Source organism: Lachnellula hyalina, assembly GCF_007821495.1.
Source record: "Lachnellula hyalina strain CBS 185.66 chromosome Unknown contig00051, whole genome shotgun sequence".
NCBI lineage: Eukaryota > Fungi > Ascomycota > Leotiomycetes > Helotiales > Lachnaceae > Lachnellula > Lachnellula hyalina.
Window position 1 is genome coordinate 20,310 of NW_022157165.1, and position 23,615 is coordinate 43,924.

At 48.0% G+C, this 23,615-nt stretch overlaps 8 protein-coding genes across 8 annotated transcripts; 5 read left to right on the top strand and 3 right to left on the bottom strand.

The window, feature by feature from the left end:
- Positions 1–890: 890 nt before the first annotated feature.
- On the top strand, positions 891–2,697 carry LEU3_2 (Regulatory protein LEU3; the record flags this gene model as incomplete). Its single annotated transcript, XM_031148347.1, has 5 exons — positions 891–976; positions 1,031–1,468; positions 1,514–1,779; positions 1,852–2,376; positions 2,435–2,697. The coding sequence occupies 5 exons, from the start codon at positions 891–893 to the stop codon at positions 2,695–2,697; spliced, it is 1,578 nt and encodes a 525-aa protein (XP_031006086.1).
- A 2,973-nt stretch (positions 2,698–5,670) lies between these two features.
- On the bottom strand, positions 5,671–8,487 carry dbp10 (ATP-dependent RNA helicase; the record flags this gene model as incomplete). Its single annotated transcript, XM_031148348.1, has 3 exons — positions 5,671–5,883; positions 5,979–8,158; positions 8,211–8,487. 3 exons carry the CDS (start codon positions 8,485–8,487, stop codon positions 5,671–5,673), a joined length of 2,670 nt encoding a protein of 889 aa, XP_031006085.1.
- Positions 8,488–8,980: 493 nt separating this feature from the next.
- Positions 8,981–10,545, top strand: LHYA1_G003378 (putative MFS-type transporter protein; the record flags this gene model as incomplete). The annotated part of the gene is made up of 3 exons (XM_031148349.1): positions 8,981–9,112; positions 9,159–9,297; positions 9,350–10,545. The coding sequence occupies 3 exons, from the start codon at positions 8,981–8,983 to the stop codon at positions 10,543–10,545; spliced, it is 1,467 nt and encodes a 488-aa protein (XP_031006090.1).
- A 304-nt stretch (positions 10,546–10,849) lies between these two features.
- Positions 10,850–13,275, top strand: dbp4 (ATP-dependent RNA helicase; the record flags this gene model as incomplete). Its single annotated transcript, XM_031148350.1, has 2 exons — positions 10,850–10,978; positions 11,026–13,275. The coding sequence occupies 2 exons, from the start codon at positions 10,850–10,852 to the stop codon at positions 13,273–13,275; spliced, it is 2,379 nt and encodes a 792-aa protein (XP_031006089.1).
- Positions 13,276–13,594: 319 nt separating this feature from the next.
- On the top strand, positions 13,595–14,663 carry LHYA1_G003380 (putative FAD synthase; the record flags this gene model as incomplete). The annotated part of the gene is made up of 3 exons (XM_031148351.1): positions 13,595–13,815; positions 13,950–14,349; positions 14,469–14,663. The coding sequence occupies 3 exons, from the start codon at positions 13,595–13,597 to the stop codon at positions 14,661–14,663; spliced, it is 816 nt and encodes a 271-aa protein (XP_031006101.1).
- Positions 14,664–15,054: 391 nt separating this feature from the next.
- Positions 15,055–17,304, bottom strand: sun1_1 (Sun domain-containing protein; the record flags this gene model as incomplete). The annotated part of the gene is made up of 3 exons (XM_031148352.1): positions 15,055–16,555; positions 16,606–16,996; positions 17,046–17,304. 3 exons carry the CDS (start codon positions 17,302–17,304, stop codon positions 15,055–15,057), a joined length of 2,151 nt encoding a protein of 716 aa, XP_031006102.1.
- Positions 17,305–18,480: 1,176 nt separating this feature from the next.
- On the top strand, positions 18,481–19,840 carry uge1 (UDP-glucose 4-epimerase; the record flags this gene model as incomplete). Its single annotated transcript, XM_031148353.1, has 4 exons — positions 18,481–18,509; positions 18,650–18,884; positions 18,936–19,386; positions 19,437–19,840. 4 exons carry the CDS (start codon positions 18,481–18,483, stop codon positions 19,838–19,840), a joined length of 1,119 nt encoding a protein of 372 aa, XP_031006099.1.
- A 1,748-nt stretch (positions 19,841–21,588) lies between these two features.
- PEX12 (Peroxisome assembly protein) lies at positions 21,589–22,887 on the bottom strand (the record flags this gene model as incomplete). The annotated part of the gene is made up of 1 exon (XM_031148354.1): positions 21,589–22,887. One exon carries the CDS (start codon positions 22,885–22,887, stop codon positions 21,589–21,591), a length of 1,299 nt encoding a protein of 432 aa, XP_031006100.1.
- Positions 22,888–23,615: the final 728 nt, after the last annotated feature.

Below are 23,615 nucleotides of genomic sequence, written 5' to 3' on the forward strand. Positions count from 1 at the left end.
AATCTAGTAGTGTCGAAGTAAATCATACTATTCGAAGCGTAAAATAGTCTATAGTGGAAATTATAAAAATAATGAGTAAAGGACCAAGTCATGTGATTATATGCACTAAAATTCGTTTGAGCAGCTGACCGGGATGATAACATTCGAAGAGATTTTACTGCTGGTCCCCCACTCATGAGTTCCGAATAATTATCTGGGCTAAAGGTATGTGTCAAAATGCGATACTTGCCTAGAGAATAGGCACCGTTTCTTATATGGAGACCGGATCCTCAACGTCGACCAATGTAAGTTCCGCTAAAGCGCGAGGTACCTTGCCATTGCATTGGCGGTCAGCAAAACTGATGGTTTGTAGAGAGCAAATGGCTCGCGACGACATCCTAGCAAAGCTTGCAATGAGTGCAAGCAACAAAAGGCAAGCCTGAGTACTCGAATCCGAGAATAACAATACTCAAAGCAAGAGACTTTATCCCGGTCAACAGGCGTCGGGCTGACTGGAAACATTGATAGTTGAAATGTAGTGCAAAGGCAGACTTTCCCAACCCATGCGAAAGATGTCGAAGGTTGGGGCTACATTGTACAATTGAAAACGGATTCAGGAGGACCAACAAAAGGCAGTAAGGATCAGGTTTCTTCCTCTTCACTAGGCGTGGTCGTTGATATTAAGCAGGAAATCGGCAATCCTGCAACGAGAGAATGACCTCCTTAGAGAACGATTGAGTACAGTCTACGGCGCCAATGATCCACGACTCCAAGAATCTGGAATTTCCACATCACCAAGCGACGCTGTTGTGTCACACTCACCCACGAGTAGGCATGAGAGTCAGGACCAAAGTGAACAGCGACAGGAGGACAATGCGCTCCAAGTTGCACCTCTTCATGCCCCCATACCGATGGGGGGCAGTTCAAGTGATACGCTGCCCAGGAGTTTGGGTGCAATCAACCTCGAACCAAAGGAAATCGACGATATTTTTGCATTGTAAGTTTCTTCCACTCCCTTTCACGTGACGCATGGACTGACTGACGACGGCAGATACTTCCTGTACTATGCAAAGCACTTGCCATTTCTGGACCCACAAGCTACTCCTAACTCGTTTTATGACCAGTCGCCTCTATTGTTCTGGGCAATCATCAGCGCAGGTACTAGAAGATATATAGGCAACCCCACCTTAATTGGATCGATCGCTGAGCCCGTCCTGAAACTCGGATGGTCTTCAATGCACATAGGAGGTGCGGTAATTCCCAATATCCAAGGACTTTTGATCTTATCTACTTGGCCATTTCCGACAAATTCAACAAGCAAAGACAACACCTTTACCCTATCTGGGATGTCGATCAATCTGGCACTTCAAATTGGTCTACATGTGCCACTGCAAGGACAAGACTATTCACGAACTCGAGTGGATCTGAGCAATGAGAACATTGCTCGCCGTGTTCAGCTGTGGTCTTATTGTGTAGTCGTGCACCAAAAGTCAGTATTCGATGTCTAGATCTGAACCCATCTGACTGTACCCAGAGCCGCATGTGCCCTCGGATACCCAATTACACTGCCCTTAGATCTATTCCAGAGAAAATTGGAGTTGAGCGGCCATATGTCTCTAACTCCCCGGAGCTTAAACTTAGAGATCAGACTCGCAAGTATCGTTGGTCGAATGAACTCGGTTCTATTTGAATACAATTTCGACGATTTACAAAACAAGCCTCAAGCTGCTCCCTCAATGATGTTAGATGTTTTTGAGGCTCAACTCAGCGAACTAGATCGAGAGAGCTCAGAATTCTCAGGTAAATTACTTTCAATATTTTCTCAAACTTGTAACAGAACCTCCCAACTGATTATTTCGACAACCGAAATAGATCTGGAAGCTCTGTACCTTCAAATCGCACGACTACAGCTGCGTATATACTACCTTCGATGCCCAGAGGATGAGATGTTTTCTCTGAACCTCACTAAAATATACACGACGGCTATACAAGTCATTGAGATGACAGGCAGGCTAGACAGTGAGATAAATCTAGCATCGTTCTGCCCACATCAGATATATCGCATGTCGGCCTTAGCAGCGTCCGTTCTTCTGCGCATCTTGAAGACCCGTATCTCAAAATATATCCGCGACCAGCAGGCAGGGAAAGTTTCATATTTTCAAGAAATCGCACTTCTGAGAAAGATGTCTATCCACAATAACGATATGCCAGGCCGTATGGCGGGGATATTTGCTCAGCTCTGGACATCGCAGAAGGCTTTCAAGCCGAAGGGTGATGGTATTGCTTCTCCAGAAGTGAGAATTCAAAGTCGGCTTTCGATGAGTCTTTTACATGATACGATGTGGTGGTGGCGAGAAGAATATGGCGACCAACCATACACCAGGAGTCTCAAGAAAGGTATGCCCAGCTTCCCGGGTATTTTACTTAGCCACGGACCTTTGTTAACCATGGCTAGAACAACAAGCAAACCTACTAGAGTCTTTAGCGCCGTCAAACCCCTTGCCAGTTGAAAGCTACCTTGAAAATCCAAATGCCGAAAACAATGTCCCGGAGAATGCAAATAGTAGTAACCCGCACGTTCCGGATCAAAACCTCATAAGTCAAAGTGCAACCAACGATTTTTTCGCAGTGGATGACACAATGCCTTTCCTCTGGGACCCCATCGATCCTGGCTTTGAATCAATGATCGAGTTGTTCCCTGATTCATGGCCGCTATGATATCCTTCTTGATTACTATAGGAATAAAGGAAAATCAGTATCATCGGATTCATCTCCACGCCGAGAGGATGACTTGGAATATCGAAATGCCAGGCTCGGTGTGGAGTTGTTAATGGCGGGCATGGAGCGGCGCGTTGAGACATCGGGGAATGACGTCCAAGGAAAACACCCCAAGCAAATAGGTGACTAATCTCCGTGGTTCTCTGAAAGGCTATGAATGGCTAAGAAGCTCGAAGATCCCTATTTCTGGCTCCTGCCAGCTTTGTTTAGAGCACCTGGAGTTGGTCGATAAAAACGGCTACTTCTTTACACATCAGGTGTTCGAACCCAAATAATGAACTGTCAAATTATGGCTACAGATATGCAATAATCATATAGAAATAAGCAACAATGCTGCATGGTAATAACGAGTCTTTGAGTGAGCAACGTCTTAGTGATACTGATTCGCCCGATGAGAAAAGTAGACGCAGCCTCTTTCCAGCATTCTACTCGAGTAAGGTACGGGCCGTCAATGCATCAACGCTACCTAGCTACCTACCTAGGTACATATCACTCCAAGCTCCCGCTCCAAGAGTTACCAACACGCAGCTAATGACTCACGTATCACTAAACTGCCTATTGGGCCACCGTCTCGGCCGCATTGAAGAAATCTCGTGGGCGGGTAATCAAGGCTGCAAGGCTTTCTCCAACTGTGCAACATGAGGCTGTGCTGTGCTCCGCCAAATGGCCCCCAACCCCAAACAATCGCACCACATACCCCGAAAAGATCCTTGTAAAAACACAGACCGGAGACCCTCCATACTTCCGCGGCGAAGTCGTTTGCTGCGGACTTGAAAATGTCGCGCAGAGTGCAGGGGAAAATGACGTTTCTGTCCGCCCTGTGTGTCCGCTCGTGGGACGGGCATCAGCCTTACCGGAACCGGAACTTGCACTTCCTAGGTACACTCCGTATACAATTGCAAGCAACGTTCAATTGAAGGTGGGTAGGTAGGTACCAAACCAATATTCCTGGCGGGCCGAGCCAGCCCACGGAATGAGCACAAACTAGCTGCTAGCTGCCCAACGACCACCCCCATCTCCACCCCCTTCCTTCTTACCTCCCCATGATCAGAGCTTAATGGTATTTGCCACCAGGATCAAACAGTCATCTCCGGCTTGCCAAGTGGCATTGCTTTCTTTCAATGACTTCATACACACACATACACACAACCACATAACCACACAACCACATGACTACCCGGGGGACAGCCTCCTCTGTCCCGGGAAAGTATGGCTGGCATTGTTCATCGCCCTGTCGAGCTAGGAAGACAGGCGGCATGAAGGCAACCAGTTTCGGTGAGGGCGTTGGTTTATACAATAGCAGGGGGTAGAGAAACTCGCCTGTGGGTACGTGCAATGTAAAATGAATGACACTGCTGTCCGCTGTCTAGTGTCTGCTGCTTGTTTGACTTTTTTTGTTTTTTATGTATGTAATGAAAGCGGGAAATTACCTAGCTAAACCTGCAAGAACATATTTTTATGTTTGTTTTCACACATGTGCGAGAGGACGAGTATATAAGCAACCCGACTGCCGTTTGTTCTTCATTCTTTCTACCTCTCTTCCTTCTCTCAACGCGCAAGAGCTTGAACATGCCTTGAATTTGAGCTTGAGCTTGTTTCCTTTGCTTTGCTTGTATGCACGAATCGACACCAATGCGTCTACGAAGTGGAGCTGTTTGGGACTTGCCAAGTAGCTGCAGTGAGGTTGCTGGAGATACGGATACGGAATCGGGGATGGATGGGCAGGACGATTCGCTTTCGACAGATGCGCAATGGGGAACACCGCTTACTACGAGGTGAGGTTTGAAGAACTGGGTCTGTGTTTGTGGTTCTATTGAGCTGATGCTTATTGTTTGTTTGTGCAGTCAGTCAACAGTAGGATCAAGGAGTCCAGCTCCAGCTAGTCAACAAGAACAAGTCGGGCCATCGGCTTCTCAGCAGGCTCCTGGACAGCAAAGAGAACAGGACCCATACGTTCCCATGAACCCCTCACATCGTGTGGAAGATGGCTACGAGCCAGACAATGGCCATGCATCGGCATCCGCACCGTCTTGGCATTCAAATCCTCAACCACAGCCCGAGTCTCTTCGTCGCTTCTCTTCCAGCACAGGTCCCTGGAACCCTGCGTCGCCCACTGAAGCACCTGTCGACCCCGAAAGCTTGAAGAGAAGACACTCGGACGTGGCGGGAATGGACGAGTATCCGCTCGATCGCAGCTACCCCGATAAGCTAGAAACAGAGTATGCAAACCCCTCTACTCTTTATTTCCTGTAACCGATTCGCGAGTCTCGAATTTGGCCATGCTTCTTCACGTCGTCTTGAAGTATCAAGAATCACAATCCTTGGGATACAGGCATTTCTTTCCCGGTTTTTGCCATGCTGACTCTGAGCAGGTTAGATGAATTGGGAGAGAAGAGTGGCGATGCTGATAAGGGTGGTGATAGCGAACGAAGCAAGTACGCCGAGCATAATAGCAAGAAGAGAAAGAGGGGAAGCGGAAAGAGCAAGAAGAAGGGTGGGGCAAGTGGACGGCCTAGAGACAGTGACAGAGATGAGAGAGACAGAAGCGATGACGGAAACAATGATGAGGGAATGAGTATGGTAGCTTGACGAGACATAAGCTATAGATGATAACTGCGCAGATGGGAATCTTAGAATCAACAGGTTCAGGGATGTGCATTGGGAGGGTTGCTTGCTCAGATTTTCGGGCTTTGGGAGATAGTTGGGCACTTCGCTTGCTTGAATCGTTTGTTTCTGGCGTTGTGTGACATTGATTTGCAGGTATTCACAGGACTGGATTGGCAGGATATTGTGGCGTTTTTGAAGAAGGTTGCTTGCTCTTTCATGCCCATAGATCTTCATTGCTAAAGGTAGCTTGCCGCACAGGACTCGGTCGTGCCACTCTAAGTGCAATATGTAACCAATTTGCTTCCATCACTTCTTTCCTCTCTTCGCAGGCCTGGCATTTTTCATCTTCTTCTGCTCCTGCAACTTCCGCTCCTTGTGGATATCATTTGTGCTCTTGATTTCAGCCTTCCCGGTACCATCCTTGAAAGACCCAACTCGCTTCTCCTTGGCTTCCGCTACCCTCTTCTTCCTCACATGATAATCATCACGATACCTGTCAGCCTCCTTTGGAGCCTTGTCCTGCTTATGCTTGTACCGCGTTCCAGCCCTCTTCCTATACCACCTCCGCCACCCCCTTCTCGCTCAGCCTCGCCAGTGCGTGGTAGCCGGCCGACTTTGTGCGCTTTGCGCCACCTATCGAATCGGCCACTTTGGAAACTGGCTGCGATTTTCTGTCCGCTTTCACCACGGATCATTTTCTTTCCCTTGGAACCATCCTCGTCGTTTGCTCGAGCGACGTATTTGCTATTCTTTTTATCCCAGCGCATACCTTTTGCTCTGGCGGGTTCAGCAAATGACTTCGCACCGTCATCGTTCGTAAGGTCCATAGTGACGCCTCTGGCTGCCTCAACGAAATTCGAGTTCTGAGATGCTGTGTTATATGATCCCGAGTGAACTCCATAGCCCCGTTCTTCGGCCGTGTTGATTGATTTTGGAGTGTATGACATGAAATTCTCCGAGTCCTGGTAAGATAGCGTCCTGCCTTTGCCTTTTTGCGCCGTCTTGGAGAATGTGACTTCTAGTTCACCATCTGATGCCTCTTCCATGTCATCTCCACCACCACTCACAGTGACTTCCAGACCATCATCATCGTCGGAATCCGGTTCCACATCCATCGTATCGAAATCCTCATCGTTTGCCTCTGCCTCTGCCTTTGCTGCCGCCTTTTCATCTTCATCCTTTTGTCTTCTGGGTATTATTTTCAGTCTCCGTGCTCTCATGACTTCGGCAGCCTCACTATGAGCCGCCTTGCCCCTAGTACCTATTTCAAACACAGTTTCCTGCGGTCGGAATCCACTGATTCTAGCAAGCATATCGATGCGTGCTTGTTCTGCATTGTTTGTCTCGCTGTTGAAGAGGGAATGCAGCTGCATGAACCCTTTAGAAGCCACAACTTCCTTGGCCCTCTTTGCGCTCTCGTTGGATGCTGAATTGCGAGTCTTGATGTACAATTTCTCGCCCTTTCCTGCAACAGTCCGGAGGGCACTGAGATCATCATCGTCACTGAGCAGCTTCTGGATCCACTCTGTCGTACTTTCCAGTTTGTCCCTGAGCAGCGCGCCGACAATAACATCTTCGGAGTAATTGGGTGTTTCTCCACTCTCGCGACCAAGCAAAAGTCTCTTGCCAAGGAACAGCTGTAGATCCAACAGGTAAGGTGCATCTGTATCGCGAACCAAACTGTAACTCCATCCTCTTTGACCGGCTCTTGCTGTACGGCCAACACGATGAACGAAGATTTTTGGTTGCGGCGGAAAGTCATAATTGATGACATTTGCCAAGACAGGAATATCAATACCTCTTGCAGCGACATCGGTAACTACCAATATATTAGTCATTCCAGTCCGGAAGTCTTCCACTTGAATATTTCTCGCTACTTGATCCAGTGAGCCATAAGCGTGAGACACAGAAAATCCAGAGAGACGTAGAAGCGACGCCAAGTAATCGACGTGGTGCTTCGTAGCTGCAAAAATGATCGTTGAATGCTCCGTAGGTTTGTGCTTTGAACCTGGCCCATCAGCCCCTCGTTTCCGCTTCTTATCGTTTCTTTCGGCTATTTTCTTTGCCCCCTCTGGTGGACCAGTAGGCATCTTGATCAAATCGTTGAGGATATGTAGTAATGCGCCTTCTTTCTCGGCACTCTTGACACTAAAAAATGCGCTCTGAAGATCTGGTGACACCTTACTTTCTGCATCGAGCCGAACAAGGCTGGGTTCTTGCAGACCAGCTCTAGCAAACTCGACGAGAGACTTGGGGAGCGTGGCGGAGAATAGTAATGTTTGTCGTGTAATTGGCAAGGCGTGTAGAATCTCAGTCAATTGGGCTGCAAATCCCATCTCGAAAAGTCGATCGGCCTCGTCAAACACCACGTATTTCATGGAAGATAGGTCTAGAGACATCTCCACTTTGAGATGTAGGAATCGACCAGGGGTTGCAATGACAATATCGGGGTTTGCGGCCATGAACCCGAATTGTTCCTCTAGACTATCCCCACCAACCAATAGCACACATTTGAGATCTGTGCCTCTACCAAATTCCTTAACGACTTTCAATGTCTGAAGAGCGAGTTCTCGAGAGGGTGACATTATCAATGCTCTTGCTCCGACCCGTGCGCTGTGGGCCTTCAATTTCTCAATCATTGGTATCACAAACGCTGCAGTCTTTCCGGAACCAGTTCTCGCCATACCAACAACATCTTGATGGTCGAGGACTAGAGGAATCGTTTTTCGCTGAATAGGTGTAGGTACAGAGAAGCCTTTCCGGCTGATGGCCTTGAGCAAATGGGAATTTAAACCTCGGGACAACGTTAGTGAAGTTTCAACCACAACCCACAGCGAACTTCTTACCCATTGCCTGAAATCCTCCACCCTTCTTCACCGTCTTGCCCTTTAGGTTCGAAGCTTTCCGATTCGACGCCGCCTGCTGAGAAGCGATAAAAGCTCCATCGCCCTCTCCATCGCTCTCAACTCCCAGATCAAGTATCCCACCAGCATCCCATGCTCCTATATCTTTGCTGGTGGGAGCAGTAAAATTGTCGTCTTCGGCGTCATCATCTTTGAATAATGACTTTGTAATATCGAACTCATTCTCAGAGAGAGCCGGGGAGGCTGCACGATGAGGCATCGTGGAAATATCCAACTCCTGTGGGATTGTCTTTTGCGGAGTGAGTGGCTGAAGCTTATCGATTCGATGCAAATTTCAAAGGGAACATTTTTTGGCCAAAAGATAAGCGGCCGCTAGTGCGGAGTCTATTTCTGCCGACTCTCACCGACCGACTTTCCAACTTCACTCGGCTCGGGAGTCGGGAAGGATTAAATAAACATTATCAACAAAGGTTTTCCAGTGCAACCTATCAAGCATGTTGCAATTCTTGAAGCATAAGGTAGGCAGACAGGACCGACGGAATCAAGTATTCGACTTTTCTCTTAACTCTTCAAAACGTATTTTCTCTCTCTCAGTCTTCACCGGCGTGTTAGTCACCGCCAAGCGGTGCGGCACAAGACGGAGAGCGTCCTAGTCAAGTGGGCCCCCCGCATTCAAAACCATTCCTTGTCCCGCTCAAGTGAAGTGAAGATCTCCATCCTTTGTATTTTTACATACATTCATTGCTTCCAAAATGATTACAAGAGCCGGTCTCTATACTTTCATCTATGGAGAGAGAGTCGGAGATGCTGCAGCCCCTCCCTTTTTGAAGTTTCGTTCCTCTAATGCTTTGATCATTGCTACTATTGCCATTGCTGTCTTCACTGTTGGTATACTCTTCACTCTTCTTGGATCTTTCTCACAATAAATAGGATATATTTCTCTATTCTTTGGTAGTTCCTGTGTTGCCTTTTGCCTTGACGGTCAGGGCAGGGGTCGAAGAGAAAGATGTTCAGAGATGGACTTCGGTATTTCTAAGTGTCTATGGAGCTGCTTTGGCGATTGGAAGCCGTAAGACCTTGCTACTGTCACTCAATTCAACTTTCTATCTGACAATTTATAGCAATCTTTGGGTGGCTCGCAGATAGATCTAGTTCCCGGAGAATGCCCCTCCTTTTGGGCCTGCTCGCTCTTGGCGGATCTACAGCAATGCTTACAGCTGGGAGTTCTCTTGGCGTTCTAGTAACAGGAAGATTCTTCCAAGGACTCTCGGCAGCCGTAGTATGGACTGTCGGCCTTGCCCTCTTGTCCGATACCATTGCAAAAGAAGAAATTGGTCAAGCAATGGGTTACGTTGCGGCCGCTACAAGTCTCGGATCACTTCTCGGACCTCTTTTGGGTGGTGTCGTCTACGCTCATGCTGGATATTACGTTGTATTTGCTATGGGCTTCATTATTATCGGTATTGATATTGTTTTGCGGCTAAGTATGATTGAGAAATCGGTAGCCCGGCAATGGGATAGCCCAGATGAGGCTTCGACTGATCCCAACTCTGCTCCTAATCAGAACGACGAAATCCAAACTGTACCCGCGACGGATATTGTTCCCGAATCAGAGAAGGCTGTCACGACCCCTAAATGGGTGCAACGCCTTCCCCCATTGATTACATTACTACGGATTCCTCGTCTCCTAGCTGCTCTGTTCGGAACCTTGGCCGCATCCATATTCCTGGCCTCATTCGACACTACACTACCTCTCTACGTCAAAGACACGTTCCATTGGGATTCAACTGGAGCAGGTCTAATTTTCCTTTCCCTCGTTATTCCCGCACTTCTGGGGCCTGTGTTTGGTTTCTTCTCCGATAAATACGGCACCAGAACACCGGTAACGATTGGATATCTTGGAGCAGTGCCCTGTTGGATTCTCCTGCGGTTCGTTACTTACGATTCTGTTGGACAAAAAGTGCTGTTGTGTGCTCTTTTGGCACTTCTTGGTCTATTCCTGACGATGGTCTTCCCAGCGGTCATGGCGGAAATTGACCACACGGTGGCTTTAGAAGAGAAGAGGAGGCCCGAAGGCTTTGGTAAGAGAGGAGCTGCTGCTCAAGGATTCGGATTGTTCAATCTTGCTTATGCAGGCGGTTCATTGGTTGGGCCTTTATGGGCGGGTTTCGTGGTGCAAAACTCTGGCTGGGGAACGATGGGGTGGTCTTTGGGAGTTTTGAGTGCTGTGGCCGCTGTGGTGGCATTCTTTTGGACTGGGGGAAGGATCGTGCTCAAAGGCACAGAGAGAAGGGGTAGTCTAGAAGTGGTGGTGTAAATTGGGGGCAGTGAATCCTAATAAAGTGTATAATATCGATCCCAACTCTTGATAAAACCAAGCCATTCCACTTTAACAAAGTACATAAACATTTGGCATCTTTCAAGACGTCAAGTGGACCGAATTCGACGAAAGAGCCTCGTGCTGGGTACAAAAAAGCGGCACTACAGATCTTAGAGCAAGGCGGGGTGGAGTGGGCATATTCAGGCGCTAGTGGATAATTTTCGGGGGGATTCTGGTGATGTTGAAAAATAATTCTGCCCTCCATAAAAAGTTTACAGAATCAACCTCAGTATTCCACAACATGGCTCCTCCAACAATTGGGCGAAAGTCCAAACCCTCGGGAAGAGGCGGTAAAAATGACGTCCGCTCCCTGAAAAGAAAACGCGACGTCGAAGACCATATCAAGCTTCAAAAAGCAGTCGAAGAGCTGGTCAGTCGATATCCACCACATCATACCACACCCTCTAACAAACACAGGACCCGAAAGCGGAAACAAAATCTTTCTCCGACCTCCCCCTTTCCGAGCCCACATCCAAGGGCCTCGAAGCATCGCATTTTAAAACCCTCACAGACATCCAATCGAAATCTATACCCCTTGCGCTGAAAGGAAAGGACATCCTCGGAGCAGCAAAGACAGGAAGCGGGAAAACACTTGCTTTTCTAGTACCGGTACTGGAAAATCTGTATAGGCAGAAATGGACAGAATTCGACGGGCTAGGAGCTTTGATTATATCACCAACTCGCGAACTCGCAATCCAGATCTTCGAAGTTCTACGCAAAATCGGACGGTATCATACTTTTTCCGCAGGCCTTGTTATAGGCGGGAGGAGTCTACAAGAGGAGCAGGAACGGTTGGGGAGAATGAATATCCTTGTTTGTACACCAGGACGAATGCTGCAGCATATGGACCAGACTGCTGCTTTCGAGATCGATAACTTGCAGATGCTGGTTATGGATGAAGCGGATCGGATTATGGACATGGGCTTCAGCAAAGCAGTCGACGCTATTGTGGAACATTTGCCGAAACAGAGACAAACCATGCTATTTAGTGCTACGCAGACGAAAAAGGTGTCGGATTTGGCGCGGTTAAGTCTGAGGGATCCGGAATATGTTGCTGTTCACGAAGCGGCGGCCAGCGCTACTCCGACGACGTTGCAGCAGTATTATGTGGTCACGCCGCTTGCGGACAAGTTGGATACGCTGTTCAGCTTTATAAGGTCGAATTTGAAGGCGAAGATCATCGTATTTTTGTCGTCGGGGAAGCAGGTGCGGTTTGTCTACGAGAGTTTTCGACATTTACAGCCGGGAATCCCTCTTATGCATCTTCATGGTCGACAGAAGCAAGCAGCGAGATTGGATATCACGGCGAAATTCTCATCTTCGAAGAATTCTTGTATATTTGCTACGGATGTTGTTGCGAGAGGTCTCGATTTTCCCGCTGTTGATTGGGTTATTCAACTAGATTGTCCGGAAGACGCAGATACCTACATTCATCGAGTTGGCCGCACCGCTCGGTATGAGCGAGCTGGGAAAGCAGTCTTATTTTTGGACCCCAGCGAAGAAGAAGGCATGTTGAAGAGATTGGATCAGAAGAAAGTTCCGATCCAAATGACCAAGCCCAGGTCGAAGAAACAACAGAGTATCAAAGACCAGCTGCAAAATATGTGTTTCCAGGATCCCGAATTAAAATACTTGGGCCAGAAAGCATTTGTCAGTTATACACGATCGATCTATGTTCAGAAGGACAAGGAGATATTTACGATCAACAATTACGATTTGGAAGGTTATGCATCAAGTATGGGCCTTCCTGGTGCGCCCAAGATTAAGTTTCAGAAAGGAGATGATTCGAAAAAGATCAAAAATACCCCACGAGCATTATTGTCCAGCGATGAAGATAGCGATGTCGAGGCTGGGAGTAAGAAGCCGAAGAAGGGCGAGGTACGGACGAAATATGATCGAATGTTTGAGCGCCGCAATCAAGATGTGCTTTCGGGTCATTACTCCAAGTTGATTGCCGAGGACGAGCCTGAACGGCCAGATGATGGCTTGGTTGATGCTGATGAGGATAACGATTTCTTGTCGGTGAAAAGAGTTGTGCCTATGGATGAAGATAGCTCCGACGATGAAGAAGTGGCTTCTGGACCTGTGGCAAAGGTTATATCGGGTATTGGTAGGGAGCCAATCGTGGTAGACTCGAAACGACGAGAAAAGTTACTCAAATCTAAGAAGAAGCTACTCAAGCTTAAGGAGAAGGGACAGAAAGTGGTATTTGACGAAGATGGTGTGGCGCATCAAATGTACGAGTTGGAAGATGAGGACGATTTCGCTCGGAGAGGAACAGTCGAGGCTCAGAGAGCCAAGTTCTTACAGGCGGAGACTGCGCGGGTTCAAGAGGCAGACCTTGACGACAAGCAGCTGGCAAAGACAAAGAAAAGAGAGAAGCGTGAGAAGAAGAGATTACGAGAAGCAGACGAGAAGGCCGGTATTGTTGATGGAGAAGCTCTGGAATTGGCGGGTGACGGCGGAGATCCATTGGCTCTACTTGCCTCCTTACCATTGGATGGCGAGGAGGAAGCTCCAACGGTAAAGAGACCGAAGAAGTGGTTTGAGGATGATTCGGACCAAGAAAGAGAGGCACCGAAGAAGAAGAGACGACTTATCGAAGCCGAAGATGAGCCCGAGACGTTGGAGGATCTCGAAGCTCTTGCAGCAGGTCTTCTTCAATAGGCTATCGATTACAAGTAAACATCTATACAAAGTACCACCTATAGTTCCCTTTTACAGAAAACCAATGAATACCATGATACCCCTGAATATTAAGACGTATCATTTCCCTGAAAATTACCCCTCATCGCCGAAGACCCCGACCCCGAACCCGACCCCGCAGCTCGGCAACGCTAAAAAGACCAACACCGGGCGGTCCGCATGCTGACACTTTTGGAGTACCTGTACTCACTCGTATTTTTATGTGCAACACCTTTAATACAACGACTCAATTTTGTTTGACTTGCTTTGCGCATACACATGGACAATCGCTCCCTACGAGATGCCACTGCGGCCCGATGACAAGCTCATGCTCAAGCACAAGCTCGAGCCCGAGCCCGCGGGCTCAGTCCCAAACCCCACTATCCTGCCCATATGCCAGGACATAGCAGGTCGCGTGAATGCCTTTCTAGACAGCGAGCCCGAGACGCCGTTGCTGAGGCAGGTACAGGCGCAGACGCGGGTGGCATTGGGTGTGATTTCTACAGCGCTGGAGCGGTATAGGTTTGTTTCCCCCTCTTTCTCCCATTCTCTCTTTCTCGTACCTTGGTACCTGAGTTTACAAAAGAGGAGAAATTGATATTGAATGGAGATTGATTTTGCTTCTGATACTGACATTGGATTTAAACCCCCTTCAGCCTCGAAGAAATCTCCCTCTCCTACAACGGCGGCAAAGACTGTCTCGTCCTGCTGATCCTCCTGCTCGCCTCCCTCGCGCACCACCCCTCCTCGGCCCTCCCCACCAAACTGCAATCCGTATACATCATCTCGCCCTCCCCCTTCCAAGAAGTCGACGAGTTTGTCGACGCGTCCATCGATACGTATAGTCTGGATCTGGCGCGGTATACGCAGCCGATGAAGGAGGCGTTTCGGGTATATCTACAGGAGCATGAGAAGGTGAAGGCGATTTTAGTAGGCACTAGGAGGACGGATCCGCATGGGGAGCTGTTGACGCATTTCGATCAGACGGATCATGGGTGGCCGGCTTTTATGAGGGTGCATCCCGTTATTGATTGGCACTATGCTGAGATTTGGGCTGTATGTACCCCTCCCTTTCTCTCGCCATTATGTTGAAGCGGAAATGGAAGTGCAGTAAAGAAGTTAACATAGGTTGGTTGGTGGTTGGGATTATGCTGATTGATATATATGTGCTGTAGTTCATACGCCACCTGGAAATCCCATACTGCGTCCTCTATGACCGCGGCTACACTTCCCTCGGCGGCACTACAGATACCCATCCAAATCCTGCGTTAAAGGCTGGAAATGTACAGAGTGAGACGAAAGAGCAGAGCTTTAGACCGGCGTATGAGCTTGTGGAGGATAAGGCAGAGAGGCTGGGACGGGACTGGTGATCCTGGCATCTTTGTGTGGGTATTGTATATAGAAATGATAGAATAGAACGCATTTATGATTCTGCTACGGATTCTAGGGAGTCAAAGAATATGCCCCTATAAAACCTGACCACTTGGCTGTGGATTGAGCATGATTTGTGAATTTTTGTGAATTTTGTTGTTCCATTACAACTCTAGCCATTTCCAATCTCCGAGTAATGCAATCCCGTCAATCTTCTCACCGGGCTTATGCCAAACCCAAAGCTCTTCAGAAACGTGCTTAATAAAAATAACTACACAAAGGGTATCTCGCGCATCGCGCCCCCGCTAGTGAACGCCTCTTTGAAAAAACATCAAACCGAATCCGAAAGTCTCCAAAAACACATCCTTAAAACTCCTTCCTGAATCTCATTCAAAAGCCCGGCGATGCACCAATCTCCCCATGCACCCGTAAGCGGTACAAGCATGTATACTCGACTTTCCCCTCTCCCCAATTATTCTTCGCACGAATTATCAGCTTATTCGTGTGCACCGAGAATGCCTTTAAATCAAGCTGAACCGGGAAGGCCTGAATGTTTTCTGTAGATTCAATATCATATGTCCAAGTCGCAATTCGGACGTATCCAAGTGTTTGCTGTGCCTCGACCGCGCGAGACTCGGGTGGAAACATCTGTGTTGATAGTATCTTCACCGTATCATAAATATCGAAGTCGTGAATGTAGGCCCATAACTCCATTTCTCTTGGAGCTGCTCCTGGTTGAAGAGATGCCGTAGGTGCAATGTGCTCAACGACGACTTGCTCTGGGTAAATGCTAGCGCCTGAAGTAACAGCGATGCTGCCTCCGAGGCCGTCGAGGCCACCAGCATGTGTGCACCAGCAGTCTCCGTGTTCCTCCCACGAAGTGAGTGCTGCTTCTGGTGGATTTGGGATTGGGGGAGGGTTCCTGATGGCGTATCGGTAGGCCCTTCGGAAGATATTTAGTTTTGTGCTCGGGAACTGGTAATTTTTGGACGTGGGGTTGATGTCGATTGTAGCTCCTGTCTTATGGGACCAGTGATTGACCCGAGTATTGCCCCAATTAGCGCTGGCCTTGATGTTGGCCCTGCTTTGAGCCTCCAGCTGGGCAGCTGGAAGGAGTTCTTTCAGATATTTCTGGACCGAAGCCTTAATCTGTTGTTTGTTTTGGCCGCCTTCTTGGAGCAATTTGTTGATCTGGCGTTGCTGCTGGTCCATATTCTTCGTAATGGTGGTGTATTCTGCCTGTATCGCTTTCTGGTTGTCCTTCCAGTTCTCACGAATCATATCAATGATTTCCTCCTTAGCCACGACGATGTTGTCCTTCATAAGACTAGGGAAACGCTTTTCCAGCTCGGCGTTCGTCCAAGTAGTAACCTTGGCCCGGTTAGAGGTCAACCAGTCATCGAACGCCTTTCCAGAGCCCTTGTCAGAATGTTTGGTAGTAACTCCCGTCGATTTCTCCGGCTCTTCGTTGGGATGTAATTCAGGATCTGATATGATCAAGTCTTTCATAGCCTGCCAAAAATCAGACGGAATTTGCAGGTGCCCGTTGCTATCTCTCCTTATGGCAACATAATTGGGAAGGGAATTCCTGAGTTTTGTAATTGTTTGGTGAGCTAGCTTATTTTGCTTCTTAAGAGCGTCAACGTCATTTTGTGTGGTGAGTATTTGGGTGGAGAGTTCTTGGACATCGTCTGGGCTAATCTTAATTTTAGCCGCGTTCCATGGGTGTTTGAGCCAATAAGGCACTTCAACAGTAGGCCGATGGAAGCGTGACAGAATCGAGTCCTCTGTATCTTCAAAGTCGTAACTGATTTCGGGAGCTTCAGAAGCTCGTACGAAAAGTAAAAACAGAAGCGCGGCTAAGAGTCCCAGAGTCCATTTGCTCGAAAGTCTGTGCTGAGGTAAGCTTGAGATTTGGAAATGGCATTTCGAATTACGTACTTGTGCAGTAGAAAGGCTGCAAGATTCAGGAAGGAAGAGAATAACTCTTTAGTCCAATTTATAGAATCTGTGACCCAATACGGGGCTCCTGGAGTTTCAAACTTCCATCTGTTTTGTAAATGCTGAAGGCGCTCCTCTCTCTGGGCGGATTGCTGTTGTTGATGGCGGTGGTGAATATGAGGATCTTCAAAGATCGGGTCTGGCTGCGGTATTTCCACCTGTGGCTCATCATGAATAAAGTCGCTTGGTTGGTCAATTGAAGAAGTATCAAAACCTGCATTTCGAAAAACACTATCTTCAACACCATAGGTCCGATTGGGATCGATTTCAACTAAGTTGTCACCACGGGATGGACCGCTACGGCGACCTCTACCACTGCGACCAGTAGCGGCTGTGAAATCAATCAGTGGTGCTCGGATTCAAGAGCCTTTGAAACGTACTACTTGCTTTATCATCATTCTTGGTTTTGGGGGCAAGCAGAGTGTGAAGAACGTCGTTCACTTGTCTGTTGCCTTCATGGCCACTCCGGCCGGACATTAATGGAGTGGTGTTGGTGCCATAAGCAGTGCTGGCGCGAAGGTTGACTGCTGGTAACTGAACATTTCCTGCTCTTCTAGCAGTACGGCGCTGAGGAGTTGGGGCAGCAGGCGGGGATTCCGCACGACTGCTCGCGGCGCGCGTGCTTCTACGTGTCGACATGTTTGCTCAGAGTGCTCCGAGTCTGAGCTCAAATGCTGAGCTGGGGTGTTGTCAAGCAACTGATTGAGGACGGGACAAAGCAAAACAATGCAATGCCATGCAATGTGGGTATAGGCGTGGGTATGAGTGTGCTCAGTATTTATTGAGTGGGCAACAGCAAGGAATCTGATACGAGTTGTTGTCTGCTTTGAGGTGTTTTCATTCCTTGGACGCATCCAGCAGAGGTAGGTTGAGAGGCTGAATGCGATAGAAAAGTCGCGTACAACAATACTGTCGGTGAACCGTGGATCCCTGCCTGCCGCTAGCAGAGTGGCTGGGCTGGTCGACGCCACATCACAATACCTACCTACCTTATGTAAGCTAAAATCTCTTCTCTCATCTGAGGAATACGCAGAAATTTATTATTTCTGTCCTGTTATGAGTGAGTGAATTGTTCTGGGTAATAGGGTAATAGGTATCAACGTCCGTCCTTTGGTCGCTAAGGTGCTGCTATATCTCGTTGGCTATTGTAAGGTAGTTGACGCAAGCATTACCAGGTAACTCCCGACGGAACGGATCGCTTCCTGGAGCCATGATGGGCTACTTCTCTGTCTATATCTTGTGTTTTAGAGCAAATGACCTTTAACTTTTATATATAACCCTCAATGTGTCAAAAATAGCTTATCACCAGATCAGGACTATTCAACAACTACTGAAGTAGTGGTAGATTTGAGGTGAGCTTTAATAAATAGATATTATACTGTAACAGAGCAAAAGGAAATGCTATCAGATACTAGCAGGTATATATTGCGGCTTCTATTTCCAGGGACTAGACCAGGATCTTCGATTCAAGGAGGTTTTTCCTGGCATTTATATGAAACAGATTGCATTAATCTGTATTTAGAAAGCTTGTACCAAGTAAAACAAGGCTCGTCTGCCTTATTGAATGATTGGATTATTCGTTAAAACAAATACTATGCCCTTTTACACATGTCTTGTTTGATCTACAGATAATCCGCCGATTCACCACCACGTGCAGGTGTCTTCCTTGTCGACGGACCCCTGCATTTGTCCCTTTGATTTCCTCACCCCACCCCGCCAACTACAACTTTACCGCTATTTCCTGAAGGTAATCTATCTTTCAATCCTTTCCATAAACTTCTTCAACCCAATTGACACCTCTCCAGCAAAACAATCATGGCTGTAGGAACCGTTCTAATCACCGGGTGAGTTATTGACATTCAGCCTGTGCTTGAGACATCTCCACTCGTTCGTTCGCATGTGGAGTCTCAGCTCAGAAAAGAGAAATTACCCCGCCATAAGTAAACAGCGACGCAAGCACAGCTGCTAATGTCTGGTCGCATAGAGGAACTGGCTACATTGGATCCTTCACATCTCTCGCGCTCCTCGAGCATGGATACGAGGTCATCGTTGTGGACAGCTTGTACAATTCCTCGGAAGTCTCCCTCGATCGCATTGAGCTTCTGTGCGGCAAGCGACCATCTTTCTACAAGGTCGACATCACCGACGAGGAAGCCTTAGATAAGGTCTTTGCTGCCAATCCCAATATTGACAGTGTCATTCATTTCGCCGCTCTCAAGGTACGCACCCTTCACCCATTTCTGACGGCGCATCGCTGACTCGAGATACAGGCTGTCGGCGAATCTGGTGAAATTCCCCTCGAATACTACCGCGTCAACGTCGGCGGGACAATCACTCTCCTCCGCTGCATGGCCAAGCACGATGTCCCCAACATTGTATTCTCCTCATCCGCGACTGTCTATGGCGACGCCACTCGAGTTCCCAACATGATCCCCATCCCCGAACACTGCCCCATCGGCCCCACGAACCCTTACGGACGCACCAAGAGCACAATTGAGCTGGTTATTACCGATCATATTGATGCTCAGCGTAACAATGCGAAGAAGGCGGGTAAGCCGTACGAGAAGTGGAATGGTGCGCTGTTGAGATACTTTAATCCTGCTGGTTCGCACCCGAGTGGGATTATGGGAGAGGATCCATTGGGTGTACCATTCAACTTGCTGCCATTGCTGGGCAAGGTTGCAACTGGCCAGCGAGACAAGCTTTTGGTTTTTGGTGATGGTAGGATATCCATTATCCAATAAATTATCTCAAAAGCTAACAGAACATAGACTACCCCTCCAGAGACGGCACCGCAATCCGCGACTACATCCACGTCGTAGACCTTGCCAAAGGCCATCTAGCCGCTCTAAACCACCTCCGCGAAGCCAACCCCGGCGTCCGAGCCTGGAACTTAGGCTCTGGTCGCGGCTGTACCGTATTCGAGATGATCAAGGCGTTCAGCAATGTGGTAGGCCGAGATCTCGCATACGAGGTTGTGCCACGCCGTGCAGGAGACGTCTTGGATCTTACTGCTAACCCCAGTCGCGCAAATGAGGAGTTGAAGTGGAAGACTGAGCTTACGCTTGAGGATGCTTGTGAGGATTTGTGGCGGTGGGTTAGCAATAACCCCCAGGGGTATCGTCAGGACCCTCCGGAGGAGTTGGTCAAGGCTATTAAGGAAGGGAAGAAATGATTTTTCTTTATCCAAGGGTTTATAAGCATGATTAGAAGGGCTATGCATGATAGGTTCATAAATATTCTTTGTTTGCTTTCCACACATCACAATACCAAAATTGCGAATAGATTGTTATGTCAGTATAACATCGTCATACTACTATTAATTCATTCATTTCTTACGGACTACAGCAGCTGGAGGTTTTAATAACTCTAAAATCGTAGAATTACGAATATTACAGGACTTATATTGATATAAAAACTCCTATCCTTGAGATTCTCCTGTCTCATCTGAATCTAAAGAATCCCTAAAGATCAAGTAGTCCTTTTAAATCAGCGCTGAGAGCAAGAGAGCAAGAGTACCTAAAGTCGAGAAGAAAAACGCTAATCAATTTTCTCCGGCTTACACTTACATCCCTCACTTCAATCCTCGACTACACAGATCGCTCACAATAGCTAGCCTGGTCTCGTTCCGCACAATGTCGCTCGCAAGCCCGATCTGGAAGAAGCTACCTTCCGCTGACCCGTCGACAGGATCTGGGCGGCGGAGTCAAGTCCTACACACGAGCTCGGAACCAGGCGAGTAGTCGAGCAAATGGAATTCCGCAGAGTTGACTCCGACGCCCTTGGTATTCTCCTCGGGATTGCCCACTTGAGGTTCCGGATATTGCACTCAGCTTACCGTACTCTGCAGACACTGCTGCGGATAGCGACGCTGTGCGATTATCACGACTGCGTGGATCTGGTCACGTTGTTCTTGTCCCCATGGCTGGCTTGCGGGTGCGGGTCCGAGACAACACGATCGAAGCGCTGCTGGGCATCTGCTACGAGCAAGAAGACCTACTACACAAGACGCGAAAACGTACGCTGTGAAGTCGACTCCAAGGCTTGCGATTCTACCATCTATGGATTCCTTGTCCTCGGATACACGAAACCAGTCTGTGGCTAGCGAAGTCATCAGGCGATATCACATGGGCCATCACCGATTTTATGTCGAGTATCCGTGAAGTTCAGGTTTACGCGTTGGGGGACGGATTTTGCCAGGGCAGGCTCGAGAGTCATAGTGACTGTAATACAACAAGCATCAGAGGGGAAGTCAGCGACACGTTGAGTCGGATGCAGAAAGTAGTTCTTGAGGAAGAGCATAATCATATGGACAGGCTGAGACCCGGTCGCGATGGATGTTTTCATTGTGCGGAAGGATCAGACCTAGATTCCAACTACTCGTCTGTAGATGGGTCCAATGAGTAGACCATTGCCGCAAATATTGGTGTCGGATTATCAGGTGATTGGTAACATGTGATGGAACAAGGTTGATAAAGTCTACAAGCAAGCAAGCATGAACGGCAGCGATGAGGCAACTTTGTACGCAGAAACACAAGGACTCGAAGGATATCAAGTCCAATACATCTGACAAATTCTCATTGCAATGTGCTGGGAAAAAATCGCTTGCAGAGGGGTGACATGATGATTTCAGGGACTCTGCCAATATGAACCTCTCCCCTCTATTCGTCAGATGAAGATGGTATGTTCCAAATCCAAACGTGCACTTGCGGAAGTCCATCATGCCATAGGCTGGGCTGCACCCACTGCCTCCTCACCGGGGCGGCTTTCTATGGGCCGCTACTTCTCGAAAACCTGTACCTTCACTCCCTGTTCATTCCAGAGCGTCCGACCATTAAAGCCATACGCCACAAGAGCGGCCTATTATGATAGGTATATCGTACAGAACATCACGCACAGCTCTGGACGTCCCAAGGTATCTCATTATATCATGATTCGCCGTAAGCCTTCCGTCCCACCGAGGACTCTCCTGCCAGTGACAGCACATCGTCCCTTACCATTCTCCCACTTCCCTTCTTTCCCTTTCATAAACTCTTCTTGTTTGTCGTGGTTGCCTTCCACCCATCTATGTATACACGTGTAGCAAAACACAAATCCGGTCTGGCATGCAGTTGCCGTTGTGACTTCCGTCTCGCAGATGGGACATAATTCTGAATCTTCTGGGGTGGGCACCGTGTATATGGGAAGTAAAGAAGCTGCCGCTATGGGCGGGTTCCTGAGCTCCCGTACTTCGTCTTCCTTTTTTGGGCCTTCAGCCACTGCTGCTTTCTTTTGCCCCGCCGGTCCGAACCTCGTTGAGAGCGTCGACAATCCAGATATCACAGGAGGTGGTAATTCGATACCCTCCGCTGCCTTTCTCGATAACTGTCTCGCAAAATCTGAAGCGTGCCACCACTCCAGAAACTTCAGTGCAAAGATGCTCGTCGGTAGTAAAAACTTCAAGCTTCCCAACACCCTATCCCCCATAATCCTCGGACTGAAAATACTATTAATTCCCAAATTCCCTCCCTTGGCCCCAGGTTTCGGCGCACTCAACGCAGCAATAGCCTTATAATCCTCCTGACCCAACCTCCTCATCCGCGTCCCAATCATCCACAAGAACGGGCTATGGAATCTGCTATTATCAAACAGATACGCCACATTAAACATCAGCACCGCAAAATAATACGCCGCGTTCACACTCGGATACACATTCCGCAGAAACCATCTATAGTAATGCAGGATCCTCTGGCGTATGGTCGGACTTGTAGGCATGCGGTTGTAATTGCCGCCTAGCAGCGCCCGCGGCGCATTAATCTCATAACTCTCATCCAACTTCCGCTTTAAATACGGCACCCCCACCATGACCGCAAGGTTCTTCCATATATCCCCATGACTCAACTTCAGCGCCTCCCTTACATGTGCCGGCGCGCCTATATTCGCGCGCGTGATTTCGCCCACCGATAGAGCCTTCTCGCGTTTCAGGCCGTAGAAATTCTCTGTAAAGCCCCCGCCGTGCGTCTTTAGGTAATGCCGCTCGACAAGGAGCATGAACAGGGCGTATATTTCATCAAAGGAGTTTAGGATGCGGAGGAGGTAGCGGGGATGGCGGTGTGTGGCTATTGTGAGGAGGTAGCGGAGGGACGGGGGGATGAGGGCGCTGAGTTGGGCTTCGGAGAGGAGTTCGAAAAGGGAGGGTTTGTGGTCGTCGAGATGGGAGTTGAGGGCTGCTAGGAACTCCATTTTGGGGTTTTGGAGGAGTTCATGGGATGTTGTTTGGGGATGTGTGGTGGACGTTGTTTTGATGAAGTTGCGATTCTACAAGGCTGAAGTTGGCCGGAGCCGAGGTATTGTATATCGTGTCACGTGTTAACCCCCTTGATCAATGTCGAATCTTCCTTTCCGTTTTAATTATTTCATTGATATGGTTGCTTGGAATTTACAATGAGCTTTTCATTATTATAGGTCCTTAGTTGAGGGACTTTTGTGTCTTATTGGGGTTTTATGTTCGTTTTATAAAGTGATTAAGCTGCTGTTAACCTCAAGTTTGCTGGATATAAAAAGCGGCACTTATTCTCATTAGCTTTTAGTGTACTACACCACATGGCACATTATAAATTGGTACCGCTTTTCATGTCTAGTGGCTAACAACTATTAATTCTTTTATAGGCTATAGGCAAGGTCGTGAAATACTATAGGAGCCAAGAGCTTGTTCAACTTATAAGTCATTCTGGATTAGTAAGGTCTAATATTCTTTCTATAGTTATTAATATTGTCGGAAAGTGTATGCACGTGGATGGTCACATCCTTGTCATCACACTTAGACTTAGACACCTAGAAACTGAACCACTAAACCAGAGATTAGACAATAAATGTAGAGTAGGAAGCAGACATAGCATCGAGGACTACTACGACCCTCATCATAGGAATATAACTAAAAGTATGTATATATTATACAACAGAGAAATCCA